The sequence below is a fragment of the Arachis hypogaea genome, chromosome 5, assembly GCF_003086295.3.
Source record: "Arachis hypogaea cultivar Tifrunner chromosome 5, arahy.Tifrunner.gnm2.J5K5, whole genome shotgun sequence".
NCBI classification, from domain to species: domain Eukaryota; kingdom Viridiplantae; phylum Streptophyta; class Magnoliopsida; order Fabales; family Fabaceae; genus Arachis; species Arachis hypogaea.
Genome location: NC_092040.1, coordinates 5,477,980 through 5,497,192, shown reverse-complemented (window position 1 = coordinate 5,497,192; position 19,213 = coordinate 5,477,980). Strand labels below are relative to the sequence as shown.

The 19,213-nt window shown below is 35.2% G+C and overlaps 1 protein-coding gene across 1 annotated transcript; it reads left to right on the top strand.

Annotated features, from left to right (window-relative positions):
- Positions 1 to 4,204: 4,204 nt before the first annotated feature.
- On the top strand, positions 4,205 to 16,449 carry LOC112800400 (regulator of nonsense transcripts 1 homolog). Its single transcript, XM_025842657.3, has 29 exons — positions 4,205 to 5,074; positions 6,718 to 6,969; positions 7,056 to 7,226; positions 7,354 to 7,404; positions 7,554 to 7,646; positions 7,791 to 7,886; positions 8,716 to 8,766; positions 8,852 to 8,970; positions 9,520 to 9,628; positions 10,278 to 10,400; positions 10,500 to 10,571; positions 10,657 to 10,728; positions 10,854 to 10,920; positions 11,295 to 11,437; positions 11,516 to 11,587; positions 11,664 to 11,792; positions 11,932 to 12,087; positions 12,276 to 12,389; positions 12,502 to 12,600; positions 12,680 to 12,757; positions 12,890 to 13,024; positions 13,256 to 13,330; positions 13,460 to 13,574; positions 14,278 to 14,645; positions 14,746 to 14,808; positions 14,896 to 14,967; positions 15,130 to 15,261; positions 15,357 to 15,476; positions 15,626 to 16,449. The coding sequence occupies exons 1-29, from the start codon at positions 4,550 to 4,552 to the stop codon at positions 15,746 to 15,748; spliced, it is 3,795 nt and encodes a 1,264-aa protein (XP_025698442.1). The 5' UTR covers positions 4,205 to 4,549; the 3' UTR covers positions 15,749 to 16,449.
- The last annotated feature ends 2,764 nt before the right edge of the window (positions 16,450 to 19,213 follow it).

Genomic DNA, 19,213 nt, shown 5'->3' with positions numbered 1-19,213 from the left:
GAAAGGATTCAAGACGATATACGTGGACCTATTCATCCACCATGTGGATCTTTTAGATATTTTATGATTCTAATAGACGCATCTTCGATATGGTCACATGTGTGCTTATTATCTTCTCGCAACATGACATTTGCGAGATTATTTGCTCAAATTATTCGATTAAAAGCACATTTTTCAGAAAATTCAATCAAAGCACTTCATCTTGATAATGCTGGTGAATTTACTTTCTAAACTTTTGATACTTATTACATGGCTAACGAAATAAGCGTTGAACATCCAGTAGCTCATGTTCACACACAAAATGGGTTAGCAGAATCACTTATTAAAAACCTCCAATTAATTGTTAGATCCTTTCTTATGAGAACAAATCTCCCAACCTCGACTTGGAGGCATACTATTTTACATGTCGCAGCACTTATTCGTTTGAGGCCAACAAGTTACCATCATTTTTTTCTTATGCAATTAGCTTTTGGCCAGCAGCCAAATATTTTTTATTTAAAAATATTCGGGTGTGCGATATATATTCTCATTGCACCACATTCTCGCACCAAAATGGGACCCCAAAAAAAATTGGGGATACATGTTGAATATAATTCTCCCTCTATAGTGAGGTATCTGGAGATACAAACTAGAGATATATTTAAAACTCGATTTACGGATTGTCATTTTGATGAATCAAAATTTCCAACATTAAGGGGAGAGAATAAGCTTCATGAAAAGAAACATAATTGGAATGCATCATACTTGATGCATTTAGATCCTCGATTAAGACAATGTGAACTAGAAGTTCAAAAGATTATACATTTGCAAAGAATGACAAATGAATTGCCTGATGCATTTTCTGATACAAAGAGGATAACCAAATCCTATATACCAGTTGAAAATGATCCAATTCGAATTGAGGTCCCAGTCGGACAAATAGCCACCGAAACAAATTCACGACAGAAACGTGGCAGGTCTATCGGTGCCAAAGACAAAAATCTTCAAAAAAAGAAAAGAGGTAAATACTATATTTGTTGAAAAAGACATAGTAAAGACATTTGCAATTATCCAAAATTCTTATATAATTTTAATGTCAGAAGATGTTCAGGTGCCTAAAAATTGTGAAAATGACGATATCTCGATAAATTATGTTTTTATAGGAAAAAAATGGGACCGAAATAAGATAATTGTCGATGAAATATTTGCATATAATGTGGCATTAAATATCATGCATGAAAGTAAGGATCTTGAGCCAAGAACAGTCGAAGAATATCGACAAAGGAATGATTTGCCAAAATGGGAATAAGCTATGAAAGTTGAGTTAGTCTTACTTGTAAAACGTAATGTCTTTGAACCTGTAGTTCGTACACCAAAAGATGTAAAACTTGTTGGATATAGATATGTATTTGTGAGAAAACGAAATGACAAAAATGAAGTTGTACGCTACAAAACTCGACTTGTGGCACAAGATTTTTCACAAAGGCCTGGTATATATTATAAAGAAACATATTCCACTATAGTGGATGTAATAACATTGCGTTATTTGGTTAGTTTATCCGCATATCATAAACTATATATGCATTTAATAGATGTGGTAACAACCTACTTATACGGCTCATTAGATTGTGATATCTATATGAAAGTCCCTGAAGGATTAAAGATATCTATATCATCCATTGAATATTCACAAGGATTATACTCAGTCAAATTGCAAATATCGTTATATGGTCTATAGCAATCTGGACGAATGTGGTATAATCGTCTTATTGAGTATCAATAAAAAAATAGATTTAAGAATGATGATATCTGCCCTGTGTTTTCTGCATCTGAATTTATTATAATTGCTGTGTACGTTGATAATTTAAATATCATTGGAACTCCTGAAGAGATTCCAACAATTATCAAAACTTTAAAAGAAGAGTTTGAGATGAAAACTCTTGGAAAGACTAAATTTTGTCTCGGCCTGCAAATCGAGCATACAAAAATGGATCTTTATTCATTAAACAACATACACAGAAAAGATCTTGAAGAGATTTTATATGGATAAGTCGCATCCATTAAGTACCCCAATAATCGTAAGATTTTTGGATGTGGAAAATAATCAATTTCGTCCTAAAGAAGAAAATGAAGATATCCTTGGTCCTAAAGTATCATATCTTAGTGCTATTGGAGTAATAATGTACCTTGCTAATAATACACGATCTGACATATCATTTGTAGTAAATTTACTAGTAAGGTATAATTCCTCTCCAACCAGAGGATATTAGAATGGAATCAAACAAAATTTTCGATATATTTATGGAACGGTTGCTATGAGATTGTTTTAACCCTATGGATCTAAGTCACCACTAGTTGGCTATGCAGATGCAGGATCCTTGTCTAATCCACACAAAAGAAAATCTCAAACAGGATACCTTTTCACATATGGTGGTACAGCTATATCATGAAGGTCTACGAAACAGACGATAGCAGCAACCTCCTCTAATCATGTTGAAATACAAGCGATGCATAAAGCAAGTTGCGGGTGTTTTTGGCTCAGGAGTCTGATCCAATATATTCTGTTATTATGTGGATTAATTGATCATAAGATAGCTCCAACTGTCCTATTTGAAGATAATACATCATGCATTACTCAACTTAAGGGTGAATACATCAAAGGTGATAGAACAAAATATATTTCTCCCAAATTCATCTTCACTCATGATCTTCAAAATCAAGGGACAATTGATGTCCAATAGATCCGCTCAAGTGATAATCTGGCAGATCTATTTACAAAGTCACTTCCAAAATTATTTTTTGAAAGATTGGTACAGCTGATTGGGATGCGCTGATTTCGAGATATTAAATAATGTCGACAAGAGGGGAAGATTGTACTCTTTTTTTTCTTGGTCAGGTTTTTTTCCATTGGATTTTTCTTAATAAGATTTTTAATGAGGTAGTTCCTATCACAAAGGATTTTGTACTCTTTTTTCTTCATTAATTTTTTTTTCATTGAATTTTCTTTAGTAAAATTTTAATAAAGTATAATCTTAAATGGTTATTTAAAGAGCAATGTTGTAATAAGAAAAAACACATAGATGCCCATTTATGACTTAGACTGTTAATTGAATAAATCATCTTTTTAAAGATGAATTCAACTTAATTGAGAGTTGAAAATAAAATCTTTATATGTATAAATTAGGATAGTATGGCATGTGAATTATACACAGAAACAACAATACTATACTCTTTTCTTATACAATATAAATTCTCTCTCTATTAGTTTCCTCTCTCTTTATACCATATCATTTATTTTCTCTATTTTATACATTACTACATATATTAGAGATATTAATTAGGTTGTATGCTAGAGTTATTTATTTATATCTCTTTATTTTTATTTTCTCTTTTTTAATTATTTATTTTATAACAGTAACAAATATTTTTGACAGCTCAATCAAACAATGTATAATACTAAGTTTTTAATTAATACCTACGAGTTTCTATTCAAGTCATGTGTATGCTGGTTCTAGTAATTAAGTAGAAACTAATATTGTTGTTTTATTTCAAAACTCTTTATTAATGGAGGGGTTATTAAAAATTATATAAAATATCTGTTGACAATAAATATATATAAAAATATAAAATAGTGAAACGGAATAATTTAATAAATATTTTGCATAATTCCATTGGATGAACCCTCTTATGAAGTTCCATCAAATACTTTAGGTTGTTTGCTAATTAGTATCCATCTTCTGATTTAGATAATAGAGACTTTACTTGCATGCTTGTTGATAATTAATTTTTTACTAAAATAATATTTACAAATTTATATTGTTGATAAAAATAATATTTAAAAATTTAATTAAAGGATAAATAAATTTTTAAATAATTTAAAATATCATAAAAATAATTAATACATTTGATTTAAATTTTTATAAAAATATTTAAATAATTATTTATAAGGTGTACATAAAAAATTGAAAACAATTCCATGTTTATAATTTATTTTTCAAAATAATTGGACATTCACAACAAATTAAAAAAAATTCACTTGACAAAACGTTACAAATTTTTAAAAATAAAATGGTTTTATTTTTCTAATAATATTTATAAAAAATTAGATCAAATTTGAACTATATTTTTTTGAACATATATTTAATATTTAGTTATCTTTGTCGTATTTTTATATCTTTCAAAGATTTATTATCCTATTTTAACTAGTTTATCTTTAATTTATTTTGAAAAATTATCCAGCAACACGTGATAAGTGTAGAGCGTGTGGTACTCACGTGTTCCCGTATTTGGTATGCTGCTTGGGGTACGTCTGTACAGTAGGCCGCATACGCTCTTTCTCCCTTTGTACTATTATGTGCTTTCATGTTTGTGTCTCCGTCCCCAACACACCAAGCTCTCTATTTCTATTCCTCTTTCGTTCCTTTCTCCCCCCAACCCTAACCCTAATCATTCACAATTCATAACCCCTTTCACCCTTCGCAAACGCGCAATCTTAAAACCCTAACTCTAATCAATTCCAATTAAGATCGCGCGCTTCCCGATTATCGATACTCGATAACCCTATTCCGCCATGGACTCGCAGCAGAGCAATCTATTCGACACCGCTTCGCAACCAGACACCGCCAACGACGCGTACACCTTCCTCGAATTCAACACTCAGGGCGAAGATTTCGACTACCCGGAGTTCCGCGACCCGATTAGGTCCTCCGTGGCGTGGCCCACTCCCTCTGATTCGCTTGCCGATACGTCGGAGCGCGGTGGCGGAGGGGGAGGAGCTGGGTCGGATCACCAGTCGGATGCCTCTCCGGTTTCGGCAGCTGCCGGGAGTGGCACTAAGGGGAGGTCAGGGAGCAGCAGTGGCGGGAACAGCCAGATGGTGGATGCATTGGTCGCGGGGATGAGCGGGTTGAATTTTGAGGACACCGGGGATGATGATAATTTCGACTATGGCAAAGGGGATTTCACCGAGCATGCTTGCCGGTATTGTGGGGTCTCTAATCCAGCTTGTGTTGTGAGGTGTAACGTGCCTTCATGTCGTAAATGGTTCTGTAATTCGCGGGGGAACACCTCTGGATCTCATATCGTCAATCACCTGGTGAGTTGTTACCACGGCATTGCAATTTTTTTTGTTTAATTTAATTTTATTTGATTTCTTCGTTGTTAAATCATTGTTTGTTTTTGGGTTAGCGGTGGACTGTTTTAGAGATTGTGGGAAAGGGTTAGGCGATTTTAAGTTGTATGATTTGTATGCTTATCTGAGAATGTGAGATTGAGGGAAGTAGTAGAGTGCTGTAGTTACAGTTTGAGTGTTTAGAAACTTAGTTATAGCTGGTAATTTTAGGAAAAACTTTCTGTTTTGGAGGGCATACTTGTGGTTCTTTTTGTGCCTATTTTAAAATTACGCGTGAAAGGAGGGAGAAATTTTGTTATGTATAGATTGCCGGAAAGGAGTTTGTTTGGAAGAAATCCCTATACTCAGTAATCGTCTTAGATATGATAAATAGTGGGCAATCATGTTTGCTAATGTACCAATGTTGAGGTAAATGAAGAAGTTGAGCTGGGATAAGTAGGTGGTGTATGGACCTCTGGTCATGTACCACACCTGAATTTAGAACTCTTACCTAGTGGGTGGGTTTGAAGCCTGGGTATGGCATAATGTACACCCTCCTGATATGTAGAAAATAGTTGCATGGTTAAGTCTTAATGACTTCGTAAGGAAGATATGTTAGCAACACCGGATATGTTCAAAGGGATATCATGAACACAGTTGAGTTTGTACATCCATCTCCATCACGTGTGGTTTTTTGGTTGAGCTTTCATGTAATCTGAGACCTGAACTAAGAACCTGGTGTAAGAAATACCATTCTTCTTAATTTATGGATGAATATTGGTGATAAACATTTGGCCATTAACATACAGTAACTGTTATATAGATTTACTGTGGCTACTGACGAGACATCAAGTTAATTATTGAGAAGTTATGGTTAGTTATGAGGTATAATGTTGAACATTTTGGTAACAAATCTGGTGATTAGGGCTGCTTGAACCTCGTAAATTTAGATCAATAATTCAAATTTATTGTTGTAATGCTTGAAAGCTACATTAAGTCGCTTTCTTTCTAATTTAGGAGTTGTGTTTCAGTTGCTGATGCAGTGTTTGCTCTGCACTTTTAGGCTGCTAATAGTCCTAGTGCCATACTTAGATGCAAGCATAGTTTTCTATTCTTTTTTATGCATTGTTCTTATGAGTAAATGGTAAAATTTGACGTGTATTGTTTGCCGCACAATAAGGTTGTTTTGATTATGACCACTATTTAATCATAAGATTTGATAACATATTGCAAAAGATTTATTATAATGCAAGAGTCATATACTCCTAGTGGGATAAGGCTTTGTTGTCGTTGTTGTTGTTGTATGAGTCATATACACATATAGAATGAAAGATAATACTGAAAATATTTGCTTTAACAAAATATTATCTTTTTTTTATTGTGAACAAAATATTATCTTTGCTCATAGTACTTAATATGTTATTATTAGTTCAAAGTTAATTGAAAGTCTTGTATAAAGCTCAGGCCATGGATTTGTTCAAGTCATGAAAGGTTTAAATGATGAATCATGTTTTGGTGAAATGTGTATGTTTGACCAATATTGCTGTTGAATTGAGGGCCAAGTGTATATTGTTCTTTGGTGAACAAATGTTGCTTAGCTTTTCTGCTTCTTTTCTTTCTCCATATAGGTTCGGGCAAAACACAAGGAGGTATGTCTGCACAAAGATAGTCCATTGGGGGAAACAATTCTTGAATGCTACAACTGTGGGTGTCGGAATGTGTTTCTACTGGGATTTATTTCTGCGAAGACTGAAAGTGTAGTTGTTCTTCTTTGTCGTGAGCCTTGCTTGAGTGTCAATGCCTTGAAGGACATGAATTGGGACCTTAGTCAGTGGTGCCCCTTGATTGATGATAGGTGTTTCTTGCAATGGCTTGTCAAGGTTGCTTTTTCTTCCCTGGGTATTAATTCATTTAATTTGATGACATATTATCCCCCCCATCTTTGACATAATATGGTCTTCTGCAGGTCCCATCTGAACAGGAGCAGTTAAGGGCACGCCAGATAAGTGCACAGCAAATAAATAAGGTGGAAGAGTTATGGAAGACAAATCCAGATGCTTCCTTTGAGGACCTTGAGAAGCCTGGTGTAGATGATGAACCTCAGCCCGTGGCTTTAAAATACGAAGATGCATATCAGGTATGTATCAAGCATGACTTGGTGATAACTTGTATCTTTGTAATATGATGATTGGTGAGGATACTGATACTTTCATTGTTGACAGTCCTTTCTAACGTATAACATTTTTTTGCATGACTTGTCTCAGTATCAAAATGTATTTGCGCCTCTTATCAAGCTTGAAGCTGATTATGATAAGGTAATATTTTTTGTTTCCCTTTGCTCCATTCTAAGATATTGTACTTTTGGGACTTACTAAGTTACTTAACTGTAGTAAACATCCATCATTGCTATACCCTCATCTCTTGTGACGTGTTTTGATGTCTTACATGTGCTGTGTTAATGTAGATGATGAAGGAATCTCAAAGCAAGGACAACGTGACAATTAGGTGGGATATTGGTCTTAACAAGAAGCGTGTTGCATACTTTGTCTTTCCAAAGGTGCTTTATCATTTGCCTACTTGGCAGCTGTTACTGCTATGTTTTATATCATATTTATTTTCTTGCCCTCCTAATCAATTCATAGTATTTTTCTTTGTAATTTAATTCTCTATGGAATATAAACAATTTTGTGCTATATTGTAGGAAGATAATGAGTTACGGCTTGTACCTGGTGATGAATTACGATTGCGTTATTCTGGTGATGCAGCACATCCTGCCTGGCAGTCAGTGGGTCATGTGGTATGCATTCTGTTTAATTCTATTTTTAATTCTTTTTAACTATTGTATCTACAACTAAAGCAATGTTGTCGGCTACTTTTTGTACCTCAACATCAACTCTCTCTCTACTTTAATTTATAAATATTAGTTAAAAAAAGGGTTAATAAATAGCGTGAAGAAATATCTTCAAATGATTAAAACTCCTTACTTTCTGTTTCTGATATCCTTTTGTATCTTATTCTTAGAGCAGTTGAACACCCATGATATCTCTTTTCTGATTGAAAGCAAAAGAAGACTGTAGTCTGTGTTTTTTTTTTTAATTGCTGTCCAGTTGTTTAGTACTGTGCCTCACTCTTTGTATGGATAATTGAAGTTTTTCTTTTTAAATCAATAGCTGCTTTTAGATAATTTTTCTTTGGTGTTCTTTACTTTAATTGCTATAATATAATATTAACAAAATAACAGTCAATTCCTTGCCTGTTAGTTTGCATTTTTATTTTTGAAAAATAAAAGATAATAAGATATAGATTTTTAGCTTAAAATAAAAAAAATGGTGTTGGAAATAAAACGAGTGATTTTCATAAGTGTGGATAGTTATTTTTGAAGAGGAGTTATCGTTAAAAATGTAGGTAATTATTTTTATAGAGTGGTCCTTTGTATTTCTATGAATAGTTAATTTAGAAGAGTTTAATTTTGATAAAGTGACAGTGCAAAAAGTTTTTTTTAAAGGATATTTAAGGAAATGAAGATTTTGGACACCAAGTGAGAGAATCCCCTTTATATATTGTGGATATAGATGTATAGATATAGATACTGTGTATATATAATGTGCATTGTATTTTGTCTTCAGATTAAGCTAACTGCACAAGAGGAGGTTGCACTGGAGCTTCGTGCTAGTCAGGTAAGTGTAGTACTATTTTTTGATACCTGCATTGTGCCTTTGAACATTGTCTGTGTGGAGTGCTTATTGTCCTCGATGTATGCAGGGGGTTCCAGTTGATATAAACCATGGTTTCAGTGTTGATTTTGTTTGGAAAAGTACAAGCTTTGACAGGATGCAGGGAGCTATGAAAACCTTTGCTGTGGATGAGACAAGTGTAAGCGGGTAAGTTGTTCCATTGTAAGGTTTAATTATGGATTTATATTGCTCTATATTTGTCTTGTATTTTTATCTTTCTCCTTTGTTTGGCAACACTCCACAAATGAATGAATAATTTTTTTGGCTCAGGAATGAAATTTTCATTGAACACATTACCTTTTGTTCGACAACGATGTCTCTATAAAAACATATTTTTTTTTTAAAATAAAATTTATCGAACATGCTTACAGTTACATATACTTGCAAGGACTGGGCTGTATCTCTTTATTAACTGGAATGTGATGACAAATGGGTGTGTAATGAGTTGTTGATTTATACCATACTTTTCATGACATGTGTCTTAGTGTTGTGTGTCTGTTGGATGATCTTGGAGCTAGGTTTGACTGTGCGAGTTACTGATATATTATTTTGACAGTATTTATTGTTTGTTTTGTATGACTTGAATAGTGTCGTGGCAGGGTTCTGATTTATTTAAAAATAAGTAATTATGTATGATGTCTCAACAATTATGAATTATAATTGTTCAGGTGTTCACAATTGCTGTTTAATATGTAGGTATATTTATCATCACTTATTGGGTCATGAAGTTGAGGTGCAGATGATGCGTAATGCATTGCCTCGTCGCTTTGGTGCACCAGGACTTCCTGAGCTTAATGCATCTCAAGTATGTTGTTGTTTTGACTAATCTCTGTTGCCCTTGGATGTCTGATTTAGAAAAATAAAGTGGTCTTTTTTTTCCTTATTTTTTATTTTTAAAATAAAGTAGAAAATATGTAGACATAATAGATTTAAATTTTATTAATAATATGTAGACATTGCAATTCATAATATGTAAAATATTGTTTTCTCAACAATGATATTTATGTGAATAATAAAGTATTATTGTCGTTATAAAACTAACTTGGTCTGTTTTCCAAAACCTGTTGGGAAAATTTTGAAAGTAATTACCTGAGCACTTGGGAAGATTAATGGAATATATGTCACTTTCCAATCTCTCTCTGTCGTCCTTAAAATATCTTCAAAACTAGGGAAAGGCTTCATGGAAACCTTAATCCATCATGGTTTGATAAAAACCTGTCATGCTCTCTTCCTTTCATAAGAAAGCTCCAAGCTTGGTGGCTTCCTGTTCACAATCGCTAACACTGTTACTTGTCTTGGATCCAAATATGTAGTTTAGTGGGGTTATATGTTATTATGCACCTTATGAAGGAGGAATCCCTTTCATAAAATTTCGTATGTGATTTGACACCACCAAATTTTTTGCTGGATGTTGGTGCACTCTAAATTACAGATCTTCTAATTTTTTTTTTTAGGTTTTTGCGGTTAAAAGTGTCCTTCAGAGACCTATTAGTTTGATTCAAGGTCCCCCTGGAACTGGGAAGACTGTAACTTCTGCCGCACTTGTATATCACATGGCCAAACAAGGTCAGGGACAGGTATGATCTGTTTCCCTTTTTGGATATTGTATGCTTTTCTCGTGGTTCGTTTTAGTCATTTATTTTCTTCCCTCACTTCCCTGCCAACTTAATTTTCAGGTTTTGGTTTGTGCACCTAGTAATGTTGCTGTGGACCAGCTGGCTGAAAAAATAAGTGCTACTGGGTTAAAGGTATGGGTGCCATATATTCCAATTAGAATTGGTTATTATAAACAAATTGAACCTATGTGTAATACATGCATTTCTTTCATTCAAGGTTGTTCGGCTTTGTGCAAAGTCAAGGGAAGCTGTAAGTTCTCCTGTTGAGCATTTAACACTTCATTACCAGGTTAGTTTTGTAATATTCCGGATCAGTTTCATGCTATTGTATTTTTAGTATGTATACTTTCCTCCTTCATGTTTCATATAAGTAATTATGATTACATGATACATGATAATGGTGATTTTTGCCAGGTTCGGCATCTTGACACATCCGACAAGAGTGAACTTCATAAATTACAACAGCTGAAGGATGAACAAGGTTTGGGATTTAGTTTCTTAAAAGCTATACAGAACTTGGGTTGTTTTGTCTAGTTATCATACTGGGTTGAATTGTGGCCAAGTTTGGTGCATTTTACGCTATATTGTATATTGCACTAGCTGCTTGTACTTAAATTTTATTCAGAAAAGACAGCTATCATAAATTTGTGTAATTGTTAATCTTTGGATAAAAATAATCTGACTTTTTGTTTACTTCTAGCCAATTAATGATCACATTTTCTTCTAATTATGAATTTTTACTTTATTTCTTGCTCCCTCTCTTTTTCCTCAGGCTGTTACTACTGCTATTTGAACTCTGTGTTGTGGGTAATGCATGAGAGTAAAATTAACCACCATTTTTTAATCCTATTACAGGAGAACTTTCCAGCAGTGATGAGAAAAAATACAAAGCACTTAAGCGAGCAACAGAGAGGGAGATTTCTCAAAGTGCTGATGTGATATGCTGTACATGTGTTGGTGCTGGGGATCCTCGACTTGCAAATTTTAGGTTCCGTCAGGTTGGAATATGTCTGCTGCTATATATAATTGCCATCATTCTTGTTCAATTCTGACTTTTCTTTAATTTTTTCTGGCAGGTACTTATTGATGAGTCTACTCAAGCAACAGAACCTGAGTGCCTCATTCCATTGGTTCTTGGTGCAAAGCAGGTATTTGGGGTTTATATCTGTTAATGCATTTCTTTTTTCCTTGAATGTTGATGTATGTAACAAAATATCTGTATAGGTGGTTCTTGTTGGTGACCATTGTCAACTTGGGCCAGTCATTATGTGCAAGAAAGCAGCTCGTGCTGGGCTAGCGCAGTCGCTTTTTGAACGCCTTGTCCTACTTGGTGTTAAACCAATTAGGTTACAGGTAATGAATTGCTAAGTTTGCAAGAGACAATTCATTGCTGCAATTGTTGTGAAGTGCTATCCCTAGTTATACAGACAAGCTACTTAATTGTTTTTGTTAGGGCAATCGCTGAAGTTCTTTTCATCATTTCAACTTACAGGTTCAGTACCGTATGCATCCATGTCTATCTGAATTTCCCTCAAACAGCTTTTACGAAGGGACCCTGCAAAATGGCGTTACTGTTAATGAAAGGCAGTTGTCAGGAATCGACTTCCCATGGCCTGTGCCAAACCGTCCCATGTTTTTCTATGTTCAGGTACTGTAAATGCATGTATTGTGTAGTGAGTATTGTTTTCTGTTCTTCTGGTAGAAATATTCTTTGTTCACAATTGGTCAATAATCAACATTTTAGTTACCTTTTTTTGGGTATTCGTCATAATTTTGTCCATTGCATTTTTCTTCCATTTATTAATTTTTTAACCCAAGTATATAATCGTTTTACAGATGGGTCAAGAAGAGATAAGTGCAAGTGGAACGTCTTATTTAAATAGGACCGAAGCTGCAAATGTAGAAAAGATTGTCACCACTTTCTTAAAAAGTGGTGTGGTTCCAAGTCAGGTAACTCTAAATTAGAGCACTTGGATTAACCCTAATGATTTTATGTTGGGATTATTATGGTTGCTCTTTTTTTAAATTTATTTTAATTTACTTATTTTTTAATGTCAAACAGATTGGTGTTATAACACCTTATGAGGGTCAAAGAGCTTATATTGTGAACTATATGTCAAGAAATGGGGCTCTTAGACAACAACTTTACAAGGAAATTGAGGTTTGATACAGATACCATCTGGATTTATATTCTATTGCTTACCGGGCTTCAATTGCTACAAAAATTTTGTTCTTTTCAGGTTGCTAGTGTTGATTCCTTTCAAGGAAGGGAGAAAGACTACATAATTCTATCTTGTGTTAGAAGTAATGAACATCAGGTTGGTTTACCCATTCTTTGCTCTGTTACTTGATGTCTTTTTAAAAAGTTTGATGTGTATCTTATTTTATATTTTTTGGAGTTATTGTTATTGCGTTTGATGGATCTCATTGAATTATATTTGTTTCTTTAGGGCATTGGGTTCTTGAATGATCCTAGGAGGCTCAATGTTGCTTTGACACGAGCAAGATATGGTATTGTTATTCTGGGAAACCCTAAAGTTCTGAGCAAACAACCTCTATGGAATAGCTTATTGACACACTACAAGGTATCTTCCAGTGGTGTTGATTTCTCAATAGATAGTTATTTCCAAGCAAGAGCTGGAAGTATTATAAAATTTCTGTTCAAACTTCACGATTCTCGTGCTCTTTTTTAACCAGCCCGCTTATGAGTTGTTGTTTAAGTTTTCCAACATAAGGAGTGATTCCATACCAATCTCCCCCTCCTTTCAAGTTCCATTTTTATTTTCTAAACAGTATATGCTCCATTTTTCAAACAGGAACATGAATGCTTAGTTGAAGGGCCTTTAAATAACTTGAAGCAGAGTATGGTTCAATTCCAGAAACCCAAGAAGGTAGGTGTTACAGGAATGCAATGCGATGTTTTTTTATTATACCTGCTGGTGCCAGGATGCTTATCTTTTGAGGTATTTTTTCTGAGATGATTACATATTAATGTTGTGGTTGAACTTACCTTCATTCAGATTTACAATGAAAGAAGGCTCTTTTATGGTGGTGGACCTGGAATTGCGGCTAATGATACTTTTGGTTCTGTTGGTGCTGGCACTACTTCAGACCGAAGGAGCAGCCGTGGAAGGGGTATGTACTGCATTATATGTTTACCTCCATTCCCCTCCTTAAAATAAACTTTTTTTGCTATCTGTATTAGATGGGATTTATAATCATTAACACTATGTGATTGTCTTAGAGTTCCATTGTGTACTCATAGCCAGAAAATTCTTTAAGGGTATGTTCTCAAGTCATGAGGGAAAGGCAAGGGAAGGCTTTGGAGGGGATGGAAGGGGAGGGGAATGGAAGGGAAGGGAGGGCTTAAGATTTTAAGACCCCTTCGTTCGTGAGTTTTAGATGTTAGAGGGGTTATACATTTTTACAATTTTACATATTGGAGCAATGGTTGAGTTGTCTCCGTGTGACCTCAAGGTCATGGGTTCAAGCTTGTGGAATCATCCACTGATGTAATTAGACTCTGTCTATTACACCGTTTGGATGCGGTCGGTCCTTAGACCCTACGTTAATGCAGGATGCTCGTGCACCGGGCTGCCTTTTTTTTAGTAGGGATAAAATAGTTAAAATCAAATGAAAACCCCCCAATTTGGGGAAATTTGAAAATGAGGGCTAACAAAAACCTTCAAAATCCTTGGCTCCTCGCCCTCCGAATAATAGAACTCGTGAATGGGATTTAAGTTTAACCCTCCAAAGCCTTTCCCTCCCCACCAAAACCCTGAACATACCCTAAGTCTATTGTTTTGGTGTTTCAATCACTTTTTTGTGTCAAATGTAGGATCTTATGTTCCGCCTGGCCCACCAAATGGGACTCAGAAGCCTGGAGTGCATCCTGCCGGGTATCCTATTCCAAGGGTTCCCTTGCCTCCTTTCCATGGTGGTCCCCAATCTCAGCCATATGCTATTCCATCCCGTGGAGCTGTACATGGTCCTGTTGGGGCAGTTCCTCATGTACCATCACCAGGTAGTCGGGGTTTTGGGGCTGGAAGAGGTAATTCTGGTGCTCCAGTTGGCAGTCTTCCTCACCAAGGAACGCAACAGCCTATTGGGAATATTGGATCTACATATAATTTTCCTGCTTTGGAGAGTCCAAACAGCCAGCCATCTGTTGGTGGTCCGTTATCTCAACCTGGGTTTGCCAATAATGTATGTACCTTCTTCATTTATCTTCTTGTGTTATGTAGTCAGCTCCCTATCATTGTAATATTCAGGGTCAATTTCTGATTATTTTCCTTGTGCATATTAGATGCCAGTCCAAGGGACAGGTCAATCATTTCGAGATCAATTTTCTGTTCCTGGAATGTCTCAGGTACTTAACAGTAATTTGGCTTAAGATTGACTTTGTTTCAAATTTATCATAGGAATTCATTGCATTCCATTTTAAATTTACCATCAGGACTTCTTGGGTGATGACTTCAAAAGCCAGGGATCGCATGTTCCTTATAATGTTGCTGATTTTGCTACCCAGGTTTGGGAAATGTTTTAGTTATTTTTGTACATGGAAGGTGTACAAGTCCTAAGTTCAGCTCATCAATGAGAGAACAGGGTGCTTTGTTCTTTCCTGTTAGTTTCTTTGCTGATGTATCCTCTTTTTTTTTTTTTTTGGGTGTGTTTGATTGATTACCTTTAGGCTTCTCAAAGTGGATATGCTGTTGATTATGCTACTCAAGGAGCGCAAGGTGGATTCCCAGGGAACTTTATGAACCAAAACTCTCAAGCCGGATATTCACGTTTTGGTTCTGGAAATGAATTTATGTCTCAGGTTGTTGAAGTGGCTAATGATGGGCTTTCACTTTGTTCTCCTTCAGTTGCTTCTTTCTCCTTCCTGATCTGATTTTCCTTTCTGTTGGTTCCCAGGACTACATGGCCCATGGATCGCAAGGCCTTTTCACTCAAGCTGGATTTGGTGATCCCTTGCAAGATGATGCAACACAGAGCCATTTTGGTGTTGCTAACGCCAATCCTCTCCAATCACAGGTTTCCTCTAGTTTCAGCTTTTGTTTCAAATAAATATTTATAAAATTTAAGGGGGCGTGTTAATTTCACCAGTTGATTAGCTCTTTAATACTTTGATGCATGGAACTCGGTCATTATTTTTTGTGGTAAATTTCCTGGCTTCTTTGCAGATGAATTCTCTCTATTCCCAGCCTTTTTCTCATTACAACACACAGCCAATGAACTTGCAGGCTTCCCAACAGCAGCCTCAGGGTCAGAGTTCCCAAAATCAAAAAATTCAGTATAGCGGTTGAGCAGCTTAAGGAGCGTAATATGGCTTTGATGGGTTACAGTCTTTGCTATCAGCAACTCTGCCTGTCTTTTTTGCTGGAATATGTTTGCTGGCTACATCCGAGGGATTGGCTTCCTGGGATCGCTGCCTGCATGGACCCATATTGAAGGATTGGTATCTATGATTTGACTTGGTGGAATTGTGGGGCATTATGGCGATAGAAGCAGCAAATCCTAGGCTGCGGGAAAAAAATGAAAGATAAGATAACCCGTTACCTTACTGAAATTTTGTGTTGGTTTGGGATTCAAATGAAATTGTTCGAGAAAGCATTACATGGAATGGTTTTTGTCGAAAGGGTTTCCTTCCGTCTAGGAGCAGAAGGGACAATCTACAATGTAGTCGCGGAGATACTGATACATAGTAATATAATGCATACGGCATCAATCTGCAGCCAAGGGAATGTTTTTTGTACAGAAGGCCCTGATGCGGTTTACCCTTTCAGCTCTACCTAACATGTAATTTATGTACTCGATATAATTTGAAACATTGAATGATGATATTGTTGGAAAATGTTTGACTATGCAGCTTGCCGCTCAGAATTTACGGTGGCATATAAAGTTGTGATAATTATTTTACATGTAAATTAGGTTTGCAAGACATAGTTGACCGGGTTACTTTAAGTAATCCCTTCAAAGGACAAGACACAGTCCTAGAACTTATTCATTTCAAGGTCCATCTCTCTCTCTCTCTCACTCCCCCCTCCCCTTGCCCCTTCCGCCAAAAAGAAAAAATCTAGTGGTTTATATGAGCAGTTGTTTTGAGTATGGTTTAGTCTATTCTAAGAAAATGAAATTAAATTGATTTCCTCGAATAATGTTTTCTTCTTTTGGTCATATAGTAATACAACAACGTTATCCTGAACATCATCTAACTTTCTTTCTCGAAGACCAGGCACTCCGGTCTCCCAAGTAAATTATTTATATACATAAAGCATTAGCCCCAAAAATCAGAAAACGCCGGTGGTACGTGGCCGGCATCACTCTGCTTCACGAGACTGAAAACGGCAAATGAGGTACTTTGCTGTTTTGGGCCAGGCCCAGTTAGGTCTACACTTACTGGGTCGGAAAGCTCCACTAACCCAAAACCCTGATCAGCCAAGGCGGCGAGGCAGTTCCCTGTCCATGGTCGAATCTCGGTGGCTGCCCAAATTCTAGTAAGATCCCCACACGCGCTTTTCAGCGTTCTAGTCAACGCACCCATCTGGTCCGGATCGAAGAAAACATCGGACATGAGAACAACGTCAAACTCGCCGAGCGACTCGTCCGTGCCCCAAACGAGCTTCCTCACGTGTACTACGTGGTCCAGGTTGTTTGCTTCCACGTTTCTAGACAAACCAAGGATGAGAGGCTCGATGTCGGTGAGCACGACGCGGGAGGCTCCCAGCATTGCCGCCGTCAATCCAGGGAGGCCAGCTGCTCCGGCGCCGAGTTCGATAACGGTTTTTCCGGTAAGGTCGAATTCCGGTTGGGAGCGCGATTGAGCTGTGTTCATCATCCATTGGGAGAGAATTAGAGCCGAGTCCCATATCCATGAGCCGGTGAGGACTCGACCGGTGACGGTATCGCACACGTTTTCTAGTTCGTGGATTTCTAGGTTTTTCCCCCCTACGCTGATTTCTCTTACTCCCATGTAAATGATTCTAACTATTATTGACTGTACGGTCTTGTTTGTTTGAATTTGGAAAGTTGTCTTCTGCCATCCTGCTACTGCTGCTCTTGTAGTTTTCCATTTGAAGCATGACCGCAGACACCCCTTCCCTTTCGTAATTAACGTTAGGGATCTTTCTAATTTGGGGTGTTCCTAAAAAGGCAAGAAGAATAAATTATACACAATCATCCATCTGATCCTATCCTGACAGGTGGATAGTACCCCAAGTCTTGTATACTTGTATTGTATCCGATAAACCGTTGACAATTGTTCACCTCATTCTACTGATGTCTAATATTATTATATTAAATTAAATTTCTTCCCTTAATAATAAAATTGTATATTTCTATTTTTTAAAATTTATTTATTCTATCTCATTAAATTAAATTAATATATTTATTAATCAATTTGATCATATATTTAAATATTATATAATTTGTTATAATTTAAGTGAATTAACTAACTATAATATATTCTTGGCTTTCCTACTTGGTACTGTATATAAAATCGAACTTATATGATTCACAGTTGTTCTAGTATTCACACAACCAATTATTTTATACGCTCCTTTGTTTCACTTTCAGTTTCAGGACAATAGGATATATACATGCAATAGTGGTTAGGCTATAATTTCTGTGTTGTCGGTTGTCACTTTTTGGAGTATTTTATTGGAGGGCCATATTTTTCTTTTTTCTTCTCCCTTTTTATACTTAATGGTGTAAAAAGTATTTTATAAAATCATATATATTGTATCATTAGAAATAGTTAATTTTTGGAGATTGTTTAAAAAAATACAGAAAAACTTAAGTGTTAGTAATTTTTAGTAATTTTAGTCAATATTTAATCAAAATAAATACTAAATTATTTTTAATAAATAAATTATATTAGTTTATGTATATAAATTTTAGTAAATATAAGTGTAAATTATGTATTTTATATGTGTCAATTTTTATAAATATATGTATAAATTGTTGATGGTCATGTAGTATTGTTAAAAAAAATATTCAAACGTGTGAAATGTGAATCGTTAATATGTATAAACGCTTTATTGTACAGTGTGTTAAGATTGGTTCCTGTGCTCTTTCATAGGATATTGAGTTGTTGACCGCATTTATCATAAAGCAATGGCTAACATGTGTCATGTGTGTATGACATTTTCATTATCTGGGGTCTGAATGTACTAATGTAGTGTAACAATTTATTTCTTGTTTTCGGCCCATGAATTGACTATGGCATTTCATTTATCATTCTTGAATTGCTTATCAGGAAATAGGAATGGGCTTTTCTAAATTCTAAGGATTTGCTTTCGAGTCTAAGGAGAGATAAAGTATGATGCAACATTCTTGTCCAAACACTATTTTTTTAATTATTTTATTAGTCTTTATAGTTTTGTAAAATTTTTAATTAGATTCTTATATTTTTTCAATTTGATTTTTGTATTAATTTTTTTTCAATTAGATCTCTCTTGATAGTAATTGACTTAATTGTATAAAAATTTAATTAAAATAAATTAGTACAGAGACTTAAATAAAAAAAGTATAGGGATTCAATTAAAAAAAAATTAGTGTAAAGACCAATTAAAAAAATATATAAAAACCTAATTAAAAATTTTGTAAAACTATAAAATAACTAAATCTAAAAAATATTGTGCATAAATACCGGAAAAAAAGGAGTATGGAATATGGTGTTACATTAATATGAGTTAGTGAGTAAGATTGTTGTAAGAAATAATACAACACTGAACACATCACCATTATATATAAAAAAAGGAAAATTACGA

Excerpts from the sequence above, each read along its gene's own strand:
- LOC112800400 (XM_025842657.3), top strand. The coding sequence starts at position 4,550 with ATGGACTCGCAGCAGAGCAATCTATTCGACACCGCTTCGCAACCAGAC. Across the intron at positions 8,971-9,519 it reads GATGAGACAAGTGTAAGCGG|GTATATTTATCATCACTTAT; the intron begins GTAAGTTGTTCC and ends TTTAATATGTAG. Across the intron at positions 11,793-11,931 it reads TTAAACCAATTAGGTTACAG|GTTCAGTACCGTATGCATCC; the intron begins GTAATGAATTGC and ends TTCAACTTACAG.